Source organism: Sinocyclocheilus grahami, unplaced genomic scaffold (genome assembly GCF_001515645.1).
Source record: "Sinocyclocheilus grahami isolate Dianchi unplaced genomic scaffold, SAMN03320097.WGS_v1.1 scaffold8.1, whole genome shotgun sequence".
Classification (NCBI taxonomy): domain Eukaryota; kingdom Metazoa; phylum Chordata; class Actinopteri; order Cypriniformes; family Cyprinidae; genus Sinocyclocheilus; species Sinocyclocheilus grahami.
This window is the reverse complement of record NW_015505187.1, coordinates 2,119,228-2,131,719: the sequence shown is the minus strand read 5'-3', so window position 1 is coordinate 2,131,719 and position 12,492 is coordinate 2,119,228. Positions and strand designations below refer to the sequence as shown.

At 33.5% G+C, this 12,492-nt stretch overlaps 2 protein-coding genes across 2 annotated transcripts in view; both read left to right on the top strand.

Annotated features, from left to right (window-relative positions):
• The window catches only part of LOC107591055 (voltage-dependent calcium channel subunit alpha-2/delta-1-like), a 13,189-nt gene extending 11,752 nt beyond the window's left edge, over positions 1-1,437 (top strand). The window contains exons 6-7 of the mRNA XM_016280062.1: positions 564-663; positions 1,255-1,437. Coding sequence (XP_016135548.1) covers positions 564-663; positions 1,255-1,437 — 283 coding nt within the window. The remainder of the gene's footprint in view (positions 1-563; positions 664-1,254) is intronic.
• LOC107590440 (voltage-dependent calcium channel subunit alpha-2/delta-1-like) overlaps positions 1,345-12,492 on the top strand; it is a 23,189-nt gene continuing 12,041 nt past the window's right edge. The window contains exons 1-16 of the mRNA XM_016279186.1: positions 1,345-1,413; positions 1,797-1,901; positions 2,754-2,832; positions 2,916-2,965; positions 3,034-3,123; positions 3,209-3,286; positions 3,372-3,452; positions 4,742-4,816; positions 5,265-5,336; positions 5,837-5,908; positions 6,589-6,650; positions 7,433-7,509; positions 8,062-8,085; positions 10,238-10,246; positions 10,856-10,916; positions 11,048-11,148. Coding sequence (XP_016134672.1) covers positions 1,797-1,901; positions 2,754-2,832; positions 2,916-2,965; positions 3,034-3,123; positions 3,209-3,286; positions 3,372-3,452; positions 4,742-4,816; positions 5,265-5,336; positions 5,837-5,908; positions 6,589-6,650; positions 7,433-7,509; positions 8,062-8,085; positions 10,238-10,246; positions 10,856-10,916; positions 11,048-11,148 — 1,036 coding nt within the window. The 5' untranslated portion in view covers positions 1,345-1,413. The remainder of the gene's footprint in view (positions 1,414-1,796; positions 1,902-2,753; positions 2,833-2,915; positions 2,966-3,033; positions 3,124-3,208; positions 3,287-3,371; positions 3,453-4,741; positions 4,817-5,264; positions 5,337-5,836; positions 5,909-6,588; positions 6,651-7,432; positions 7,510-8,061; positions 8,086-10,237; positions 10,247-10,855; positions 10,917-11,047; positions 11,149-12,492) is intronic.

Here is a 12,492-nt window from a genome sequence, read left to right as displayed (position 1 = left end):
ATTATATTATATTATATTATATTATATTATATTATATTATATTATATTATATTATATTATATTATATTATATTTTTAGTTAGATATCTATATTTTGGATTTTTTTTTTTTTTGGATTCCCTTCAGCTCGTTGGGCTGTCCATAACTATAAGGTGTCTCTCTCTCTCTCTTTATTTTTTAATTAATAAATTAATAAAATTTAGAAACCCCCCCCCCCCCCTTCAGCTCTTTGGGCTGTCCATAATATTTTATATTATATATTATTTTATTTTAAATATCTGTTATATCAATCATAGACATAATTATTTTGTATAGTTGTTTTTTTTCCAGCTTTTTTTCCCTTAAGGTGTCTCTCTCTCTCTCTTTATTTTATTTTGTTTTGTTTTGTTTTATTTCAAATTAAGTTGTTTTCAGTTGGATGTCTATCTTTTGGATTTGTTTTTTATTAAGATACTTTTTCCTGCAAAAAATAATAAATAATCCTAATCTTTTGTAGCAAATTGTAGTGATTATGTACAGTAGTAACATGTTCAAACTGTGTTCTAACTATGTTATTCTCTGTAGGAGTGGAAGTGTGTCGGGTCTGACACTGAAGCTCATTCGCACTTCCGTCAGCGAGATGTTGGAGACTCTCTCAGATGATGATTACGTCAACATTGTCTCTGTGAGTCTACAGGAGATATGTGTGCTGCTGAGAGTGTGTTTAAATGATGAACTCCTCAAAAAAATCTGGATTCCTGCTGAGTAGGAATAGAAAATTGGAGGGAAACAGAGACATGGAGCCTCCAAGCATCCATAACATCATAGTTGTTGTAATTTTTAATTTTTTTTGCATCCTCTTCATCCTCTGCTCTAGACGCTGTGCAATTAATTTATGAAATGCATCGTTTATTTCATTTTCTTCATGAGACTACTGACAGGAATAAAAATCACAAACTCTGTATTCTGTTTTTAAGTGAGTGAGTTGTTTTGTACATTTTCAATTAACTTTCTTCCTCCATTTCTTTAATAACTTCACGCTTGTATTTTATGGCCTGACTCCAGCTGTGTGACGTTAGCTTGGCGTTAATGAAATTAGCCAGCAGTGCTCTAAGTGTATTGCTGGCACTGAGCCATGGGACTTATATAGAGGACCCGAATAAAGCCTTGAATCGAAATGATTTCATAACAATCTTTGCATGTATGCAAGCTGCACCTCACAGTCTTAAACAGATTTTTACGAATAACTAACTATGATGCTTTTATATTGTTTCAGTTCAACAATTCGGCCAAGTCGGTCGCCTGCTTTGAAAACCTGGTCCAAGCAAATGTCCGTAATAAGAAGATTCTGAAGGAGGCAGTCCAGAAGATCACAGCGAATGGCACCACTGACTATAAAATCGGCTTCAAGGAGGCTTTTTACCAGCTCTCCTCAGTAAGAATATCTAATGTAGCTTAAATAAGAAGCCAAAAAACATAATGTGGCCATAATATCACTCATTATTTACCCCTCAAAATATTTACCTACGCAACAGCTTTTTTGGTTTTGAAATTATTTTTCTGTGATGGACTTTTTTTCTATAAGTTATATGTGTATTGTATATATTGAGATCAAATCTGTTTAAAGGTAAGTTTTAAGTTTATTGCGCCATCTTGTGGCAGCAGTGAATATTATAGCTAGTGGCATCAGTGGTTTATTGTACATCTTCAAGACAAGTTATATATATATATATATATATATGTATGTATATATATGTATGTATATATTAATGCTGGCCAAAATCTTTGCACTTTTAAAATTATTTGTTCCTTTTATAGATGAATGTTTCAAGAGCAAACTGTAATAAGATCATCATGCTGTTCACTGATGGAGGGGAGGACAGAGCTTCAGAGATCTTTGAAGAGTACAACAGTGAAAAGAAGGTGATGAACCACATGGACACACACACACACACACACACACAGAAGAAAATAATACTTTTAATTCAGAATGAATTTATTAAAGTGATCAAAAGTGACTAAAACATGTATGATGTTATGAAAGAAAGATTTCTGTTTCAAATAAATGCTGTTCTTTTGAATTTAAATTTCTTCTGAATCCTGGAAAACAATGTGTCACGCTTACCAAAAACAATATTATGCCTTATAATAAGCATTATTATATACATGCATGTTTTCAACATAGATAATGATACGAAATGTTTCCTGAGGACCAAATGAGCATGTTAGAATGATTTACGAATGATCATGGAATAAATTACATATTCAATTGTAATAATATTACACAGTATTAGTGTTTGTACTGTGTTTTGATAAAAAAAAGAGCCTTGCAGCTGTGGTGAGCAGTGAGAAATCACATCTTTCAAAAACATTATACCATATTTATATCATATTTAATTTTATCTGTAACACTAGCACTCTCTATTCTATTTATATTGTCGCTTTGGATAAAAGCATCTGCTAAATGACTAAATGTAAATGTAATATCATATTTAATTAAATATCTTTTTACCAATAATAGTAAAAAGTAGTGATGCTGAAAATTCAGCTTTGCGTCTCAGGAATAAATTATATTTGAAAATATATTAAAATAGAAAACTACTATTTTAAATCGCAATGATATTTCACAAAATTACATTTTTTGTGTATTTTTTTATCAAATAAATACAGCCATGTTGAGCATTAGAGACTCCATTAAAAACATAAAAAAAACTTTGAAAAGCACTGCACATACAAACACATAATCATGTATCTTTTGTTTCTCTCTTCTGTCAGGTTCGAATCTTCACCTTTTCTGTGGGCCAGCATAACTATGATAAGACACCAATTCAATGGATGGCTTGCAATAACAAAGGTGAAACACTGAAATTTAATGCTGAGAAATTTGGTAGACTTACAATATATTAGCATGTATTAAGATTTGAATGTTTCCTGCAGGTTATTATTATGAGATCCCCTCGATTGGAGCCATCAGGATCAACACCCAGGTAAATGACATAAATGTGACTGTTGTCCAGCATCATATATGATAGTAACCAGCATCCTTTCCCTGCAGGAGTACCTGGATGTGTTGGGTAGACCCATGGTGAAAGAATACAAGAAAGCAAAGAGCGTACAGTGGACCAACGTTTATGTGGACGCTCTAGTACGTCTAATGTTCGATATATCTGGCTGATATTAGGCTGATTCTGAAGTATTGAATGGCTGTTGTGTTTGTATTTGTGTTGCAGGAATTGGGCCTTGTGATTACAGGCACTCTGCCAGTGTTCAATAAGACCAGCACCAGGAAGAGTCAAGACAAGAATAAGGTGAAGTCAGTGAATTGATGTCTTGTGAATCAGATGAACTGAAGTGGAACACGATCTGTTTTAATGTCCTTGTTATCAGTTGCAGGCCCAGAGCCAGCTGATTTTGGGGGTGATGGCCATAGACGTGTCTCTGGATGACATCAAGAGACTGACTCCACATTACACTGTAAGGCGTGAGAGCGTGTGGGTGCGATCTGCACTTCTTAATTTACGACATATGAGAGTTTGCAACATTGAAGAGCTTGCACAAGCGTTGCATTGACCTGTAGCAGCCGGGTCATGTTACCAGTGCTGCTGCATTCTTTGTGTTTAGTCAATCTTGTTATTTTTTTCTTTTTGCTTTCAGTGCCAAATAAATTACCAAGGGGTAATTTTATGTTAAACCATAAGTTAAATATTAAATATAGGCTTACTATAGCAAACATACTCAATGAAAGCAAGGAAAACTTTTTGTGTCTGATTTTGACCTTTTTTGAGTTCACATGATTAATGTACAGTACTTTTATAGATTTGATTAGTTTGCATGAGTTTGATACACATTTTATATAATAAAGTTTTATAAAGTCCTTTGTATGTTTTAAGGTTGCACTGATATTTACATTTTGTTTGATACTTATAAGCCAACAATTATTATCACATTGTTCAATTAACAATTTTTTTTATTTATTTAATTATTTCAATAAAACTAAAATAAAAATAGTAAAATACTAACTAATAATAATATAAAATACTAATACAAAAATAATAACTAAAACTAAATTCAATTGTGATTTAATGCTAAAAGTGAATTTAAGCATCAAAACATAATATACATAACATACAATGTTATAATATAATATTATAATATTAATATTCATTTTGAGATTTGCTTTAAAACTACATTGAACAGTGTTAATATCCAATATCAACTAAAATTTAGTAATTCTCTTAAATTGTCTGATAGGCCGTATACTTATTTTTTTCTTTCTTTCTTTGGGTTGAACAAAGCTGTACATAAAATTACCTAAAAGGCAAATTAATTATTATACGAATTTGCAAATAATGCATTTGACTCCCTCTTAAATAAATGCATAGATAAATACATTTTAATTAATCAAGATTTAAATATAGATTGGAAAACAGGAATTGAAGGCACTATATTTTATTTTTAATATATATTTTAATAGTTTTACTTTAACTAGGCAACAATATTTCTCAAGAATAGGATTTGTTTGTTTGTTTGTTTTGTCTTCTGTCTGTGCATACTAAGCAGCAAAAATGAATCGTCCAAGCTTAAACTTATGATGAACTACTTGTGCCAGCCTGGTGGGAGTGTTTATAAACAGTTCACATGCAAAAAGGTTAGCCAATAACAACAAACCTCATTTGCATGTAGCAGTCTTAAAGGTACAGTAGCAAAAACACCCTATCAAATGTTACAGAATAATAATCCCCATTGTCTTTTGTTCCATAAAGCTCGGACCAAATGGATATTACTTCGCCATCGACCCCAATGGCTACGTGCTACTTCATCCCAACCTTCAGCCAAAGGTATGACTCTCACTCATGCCATCGCTGTATGTTTCTTTCTCTCGGTTGTTAAAATTAGCTGCCCATAACCATGTGTATGATTAGTTATGCACGGCTGAAGGACCTTCCCTACAGGTTATGATAAAATAACTCTGGCCACCCACATGTGCAGAGGTCATCTGTCCGTTGTAATAAATAGCATTTGTGCAATCCAAACACAATCGTTCTGTTTAGTTCACAAAGAGCATTTATTCAAAACACATGCATGACAACTAGTAAATGTTTAGTCAGTGATCCATGGGATTAGTGAACACTTTGTGTGGAACAAAGTAGGTATGCTGAGAAACAGTTCCTCATTGGGCACTTCTTCAAGGAAAAAGTGACTCATTTGTAAATATACTGGACACAAATATGCTGTCCAGTATTGATTTATGGTATTACTTTGAAAGTTGTTGTTGTTTGCCTGAAGGATCTCAAGTCTCAAGAACCCGTGACATTGGACCTCTTGGATGCAGAACTAGAGGATGAAGTGAAGGTGGAGGTGAGAACAAACTTTTATGATGTTCTTTCTTATGCCGAAAACTAATTTGTCAATACAATGAAAGTAAATGGGGTCCAAAACAACGCTGGACCCAACTGACTTTCATTTAATGGACAAAAACCCTTTTTCAAAATAATCTTATATCCCATTAAGTTCAAAAATATGAAATCAGCTTTCAGATTCAAGCTTTCTTGTGTTAAAATGAATACAGGCTGGTGTGATTTGATTTTGTAACGTTACTTGTGCTCTGTTGTACAGAAGTTCAAGTCATAACAAAGTGATTATCGAAGCAGCAACAAACAGCAAAGTTGATTCTCAGTCCTGTGTGATTTCATAACAATATGTTGGCTATAAAAATATAATTTTCTCACTTCACAACCCAAATGACTCATTTTCTCACTTGAGAGTGACTAAGGGGATATTAGATTGCAGTAGTAAATCTCTTCTTTTAGTTGAAAGCAACCCACCTGTCTGTCTGTCTGACTTCTGTCTGTCTGTAGATCAGAAGTAGTATGATAGAGGGTCAGAAGGATCAAAAGAGATTCCAAACACTTATGAAGTCTCAAGATGAGGTAATCATGCATGATTTAAAGAGGAAGTGCTTCTCAGCTGGTTTTGCTTCAGAACCTTTTTTAAATTTTTTATTAGAGGTCAAATGGAACAACATAAAACATTTTTACATTTTTAAAACATTGTACAAAAGCAAACAAAAATGGCCTTTAAATGTTAAAACATATTCATTGAATTTTATTATCATTTCCTAAATATCTCTGGTAAAATTTTACTGCACAAAACACATTCTGGATGGTAGAAACCATGTTTATCTTATTAAGCCATATTAATATATCATATGTTTCTTATAACAAATGACAGATGAAATTGCACTAAAATGGTGCAGAGTTGGATTAGACACACATCCTTTGACATAAAAAATAAAAATAAAGGCCAACCATCTATTTGGCTCACTCTTAAATAAATGAATACATTTTAAGACATCACAATTCAAGCATAGATTGGAAAACAGGAAGAGAACAAATCACAGATGAAATTACACTAAAACTGTACACAGTTGGATTAGCCACACACACACTCACACACACACACACACACAAACATTTTCTCCCCTCTTTTAAATGTTTTTGGGTCGCAACCCACCGGTTGAGAACCACTGGGCTATACAATAGTTATTCAGAAGTAAAACACAGATCAATAGTTCATTAAAGCACTAAGTGTTATTTTATTCTTATTGCAGCGTTACATAGACAGAGGCATCAGAGCCTACACTTGGGGTCCAGTCCATGACACAGACTACAGGTCTGAGAAATGTTTTGTTTTTGTCTTATGTCTTGTTTTGTTGTCTTCTTGCTACTTTTATTTTATTTATTTTATTTTATGAGTTGTTTTTGTCTTGTTTTTATTTATTTATTTATTTTTTTGCTTTGCTTTGTTTTCTTCTTGTTTTGTTTTTGTTTCATGTTTCATGTTTTTATGTTGTGAAGGTGTGTTTGGTTCTGTGTGGTACAAGTGAACATATGAATGTTTTTTTTAAATATTGCAACTACACTCTTAAAAATAAAGGTGCTTCAAAAGGTTCTTCAAGCGATGCCATAGAAGAACCATTTTTGGTTCCACAAAGAACCATTCAGTCAAAGGTTCTTTAAAGAACCATCTCTTTCTTGCATTTTTGTAATCCGAAGAACCTTCATTCGCCACAAAGAACCTTTTGTGAAACAGAAAGGTTCTTCAGATGTTAAAGGTTCTTTATGGAACCATTTAGACAAAAAGGTTCTTCTATGGCATGGTGAAGCACCTTTATTTTTAAGAGTGTAGGGGGCACTGTTCAAAGTCATGTTGAACAGAAATTTTACATTATACTTCTTCCGTAAAAGATACAGTGAAGTGAAATAGAGTAATTTATGTTAGAGTTTAAAATCTCTTACCAGTTTGAGTTGGAATCTATAAATTGCAACCTGCATGGACAAAAAGCTACAAAAATCCAATTTTAATTTCACAGGACGTTCATTTCGGAATTATAATAATGTCAGGAAGTCTACTGCTTTTCATCCTCATTTATTTATTGTGTCTTCTCTCTGTAGTCTTGCTTTAGTTCTACCTGATTACAGTGTCAGCTACATCAAGGCCACTATAGTAGACACCATCACTCAGGCCAAATGTAAGTACCATAACTCACATTCTCGCACCTTTATCAAAGAGATTGGAATGACAGTCTCTTGGCCTTAGAGGCCAGAAGCCGTAGCATGAGCTCCTGGTTTTTATCCAGAGAGTCCCCTACAGCCTCTGTCCATTTCACATCTCTTTTTGACACCCTCACCTCCTCTGGAGATGTAACAGAGTGGTTCCTTAGTTGTGGTTTGTCTCCATGAGCGTGCGCCAGACGGGGCGACGACTCCTTTAACAGCAAAAGGGTTTCACCTTGTGCACATTAGCCCAGGTTTTTCTTCCAGATGCACCTCTGTGCCCATGTTTACCCTCTCGTCCTCTCTCATGTGGCTTTTGGGAGAGGAAAGGGAATCTCAAATGCCCCTCTCTTCAGGAGAGCCCTCACAGTTCCTGTACAATATTCTTATTCAAAGCTTCTGGGGTTGAATAAAATATTGTGAAATCCCTCATGTTCTTTCCTATATCTTGCTTTCCCCAAAACCTTTTCATTCTCTGTTTTTCTCTCCATCTCTCTCCCTTTCCTCTTTTCCCTGTCTGTCTACAGCTTGGAATGTCTCAGAAAATCCCGGCAAGTATTTTCCTTCTGTATTTCCTTCATAGTGTTCAGTGATACTCACTAGAGATCGGCCGATATTGTTGTTTTGTGATATACTGGCTCAGATGGAATTACCATTCAAATTTATTGAGCTGCTTACTGTCAGTAAAGACTTCATTTAAACCATTTTATTGGCAGTATGTACTTCTTTTTTCAAATGTTAAATTAATATGAATTTTAGGATCTATAATTTTAGGATATATTAATTTATTCAAACATACATTAAAATGCAACAAACTGCTACAAAAATGATGAATTAAAATACATTTTAATGTTTATAGGGATATTAAGTCAAGAATATCAAAGTAATAACATTTTTCTGATACTATAATATATAGAAAGACATTCTTAAAAAGAAAACCTTATACAATTATTTGAAATTTAGTTTTTTACTGTTACTGTTATTTCTTATAAATAAACCATTGGAGCAATTTTCCTTAAATATTATAAATATCTGAAAAATGTTTGTCTAAATCAAAGTCATTTAATGATTCATGTGAAGATTCATAATCGGAAATTATATAAATACCTATGAAGACCCTCATGACAATGTGTTAGAATCAATAAGTTTCTTAAAATATCTGATAATTTTATGGGTTTTTTTAAATGGCAGGGTGAGTTCAAGTAAAATGTCATGTGGTGCAACATATATATTAAAATATTTACATATATATTTATATTATATTTATGTGAGTTTAAGTAAAATGTCATGTGGTGCAACTTAAAAAAGAATCAAACTGATGAATAACAGTTCTTGATATTAGTGTAAATCTAAAGATGGTTATTTAAAATACTAATATAAAGTGTACACAGATTCGGGGTGTAAGGAAAATATGTTTTTACTTTTTACTTGATGGTTACACCACTTGACATTTTTGAAGTCATTAAATTTAAACTTTAAACTGTTAAAAAATGGTATACTCTAGCTTTTCAAAACCATATGAAACCAACATTTCTACAAAGAGACATTTCTAAGAACTTAGATTCTTATCGTGATTTTTCCTTATCGGCCTATCTCTACTACTAGCACCTGCTCTACACTTACAGTATCTAAATCGCAGCCACCATAAAAAAATAATGCACACACACACACACACATTCGTTCACTCTTCTATGTGTGCTTTGCATGTGTAAATGTTTCCCAGCTGAGTAAATCAGTTTAGATGTGTTCTCTCTTTGCAACTTCAGTGTGTTTGTCAACGTTATGAGTGTCATGAAGTGTGACTATCACATTTACTGACCGGGACCAAGTCTGAATGTGTGTGTATGTGTGAGAGCATCAGGAGATGTTTAGTAGATGTTTTCCTGAAGGTCTGGAAGGTGAAACCACAGAGGACATGAGTGTGACTCTTTGTGCTTTTATCTCCGCCCCTTCGCTCTCTGAATCATCTGGATGCTTTCAAAGCCTCGTAAAAAGGGCCGGTTTAACAAAATACAGGCCTCGCTCTTTAGAAGGCATGTCCTCTGTGTGTGTGTGTGTGTTGGGTCCACGTGTTTATGTCCAGGTGCGGATGTGGTATGTGTGTGTCCCTTTTTAACTTTAACGGGACAGTGTAACTTCAAGGCTGTTCCGCAATAACAGTCTGTACTAATCGCTCATCTGCCACCAGATCTTGGCTTGTCCTTCTGCTAAACTATATTTTACATCCTTTAAAACCATAATTTACCACTTTTTTTGTCTTTTTTCAACCTGACACCATCACAGAGATTGAGTTAAATGTAAATCAAGTGAAAAGGCAGCGGCCTCAAAATGCATTTGGACAGTTTGGCCACATTTAAAAATGTCTGGATGCCATTGCATTAACAAAATATCAAACCAAGTGACGTTCATTTTGAAGAAAGTCACTTCTAATTATTTTCTGCATGAAATTTTCCCCTCCTTCTTCTGTCATGTTTTTTTGGCTCGTGTGAATGCATAATTCATTAACGTTGCTTGTCTTTCAATTTACAACCAGCAGACAACCTTAGATGAGAATGCAATATTTTTATTCAAGGCTTGTTCTGTGAATAAAATATTGGTGACCTTTGACCCCTGTGGTTTTACCCTGTTTCTCTGCCTCTCTTTGCCTCCTTTCCTCTGTAAATTGCTCCCTCCTTTCACTCTTTGCGGCATTTGACCCTTCAGAAGAAGCTGGCAAGTACTGTTTTTCTCTCCTTTTGTCTTTTCCTTCATGTTTGAACCTGGATGTGACATCTGACCTCTCACATGTTTGAGTCCGTCATCTGGTTTCACAAAGAACAAACATACTCGCAAACAAACCCACATGCATAACTATGTAGCAGAATATATGTGGGAGAATGTGATGAATTTGAAACAGACATTTATTTATTTAAGAATACATTGTTACAGTGCAGAATCTTTCATATTTCTTGACCTCAACTTTGCTCTGAATTTTTCTTATTTAATTTAATTGTTATTATTATATTTTGAGATAATAGATCTTTCTCGGTCTGGGCCACCCGTATGTGAGGTCGTGTGCCTAAACAGCAGGGTGTCACAGCAGATAACCGCATTACTAGACAGAAGCTCAGAGACATATTTTCACAAGCTGTTGTGCAGCAGCCTGCTGTCTGTAGAGTTGTGTTTCACTGTCAGGTCATTTTGAATGTACCTATATGTTTTGGGGTCTGTTTTTATTCTGTATATATCTGTATTGTATTATTTTCCGCTCTGTAATGACAGAACTTATTTGAAATGCTCTTTGATCTTGCTGATTTCTGATATTTTCATATTTTCTTTCAGTTTTTGAAAGCCTGCATGCGGACAGATTTGAAGAGTATGGATATACTTTAATAGCACCCAGGTCAGTTTCTTAAAGGGATTGTTCACCCAAAAATAGTGTGATCATTTACTCACCTTCATGTTGTTCCGATCGTACTTATTACTTTATTTCTGCTAAATGATTCTGAGAAATGTTCCTTTTCCATGTTTTAGAGATTACTGCACAGACCTGAAAGCTCAGAGTGACAACAACACACAATTCCTCTCAGACTTCATTGAGTACATTGACATCCATACCCCCAACCACTCGCCGTGTGAGTATCTTCTGGAGCTTTCTGGGCTGCTGGTTCAAATCCACTGAAGTCAGGGATTCATACCACTAGTTTAAAGGTTCAGAGTTCATTTCCAGGGCTGCTCCGGGGAATATAATCTTGATTAAAATGTTACTTAAAAGTAGTCGCTACTTTTAGCTAAAAAAATTGTATATTCAAAGTTTCATAGATGCTGTACTTTAAAATAGTGTTATAAAAATGTATATAATATATTGTTAAATGATTATGAATATTATTACTAAATATTGCAATTACACATTTTAATACATTTTTAATACAGTATTATAAACATGACTAAATTCTATTACTAAATGATGTCATTACACAATTCACTATTTTCTAAATTTTTAAAAATGTTTTTTATTACAGTATTATAAACATTGATACATTATATTACTAAATGATATCATTGCACATTTCACTACATTTTTTTATTTATATATTATAAATATAAATATAAATATAATATAATAATTTTTAAATAAAACATCTTATGAATATAATTACTAAATATTGCAATCACACATTTTAGGACATTTTCATCATTTTTAATACAGTATTATCATTCCACATTTTACTACTTTGTTTTTAAATAGCTTCATACAATATTCTAGATGCCAAATATTTCTATTTCACATTGGAATATATTTGTATTATTTTTAAACAGTTTTTTAACAGTGTTATAAATAGTGCTGTATTATATTACTAAACAATGCCATTACACATTTTAATATTTTTTTCAGACAAAAAAAAAAAAAGGAATTTTCCATATTTTAATTCAATAATAAAACTGAATTAAATAAAGTTCATAGCCGAGAATATTAGATTAAAAAAAATCAGTTGGAATAATTTTGAGTTCTTGCATAGGCGAAAGCTTCTATTTACAATCACACTACTTCTGCTTTATTTTTAAAAAAAAAACATCAAAAGTAATTCTCTTACACCTTTTCTTGAGTAAATTAGGGTTTGTGTATTTCAGTTTTTAAAATCTAATTATATTTATTGTTTTCTTGTTGACCGTGTTAATACTAAGTAAACCTCCTCCCTTTGCCTGCACACACAGACACCCCCCTTCCACCTCACCTTCTTCTCTGCAGGCCGCTTTGATCTCATCAGGATCAGTTGGTGCTGCGGTAATCCCTTGGTTTGGTGCGCATGTGTTGAACGTGTAGGTTTGGCTGTAGTACTTTATACCTATGAGCCCACCCCTGAATTCTGCACCAATTACCCGGTGTGAAAGAGGTAAAGCAGGACATGTCACGGGGAAAAAGAGAGAGAGGGCTGGCAATGTGTGGCAATGCATTGGTAGGGTCCAGGAAATGAAAT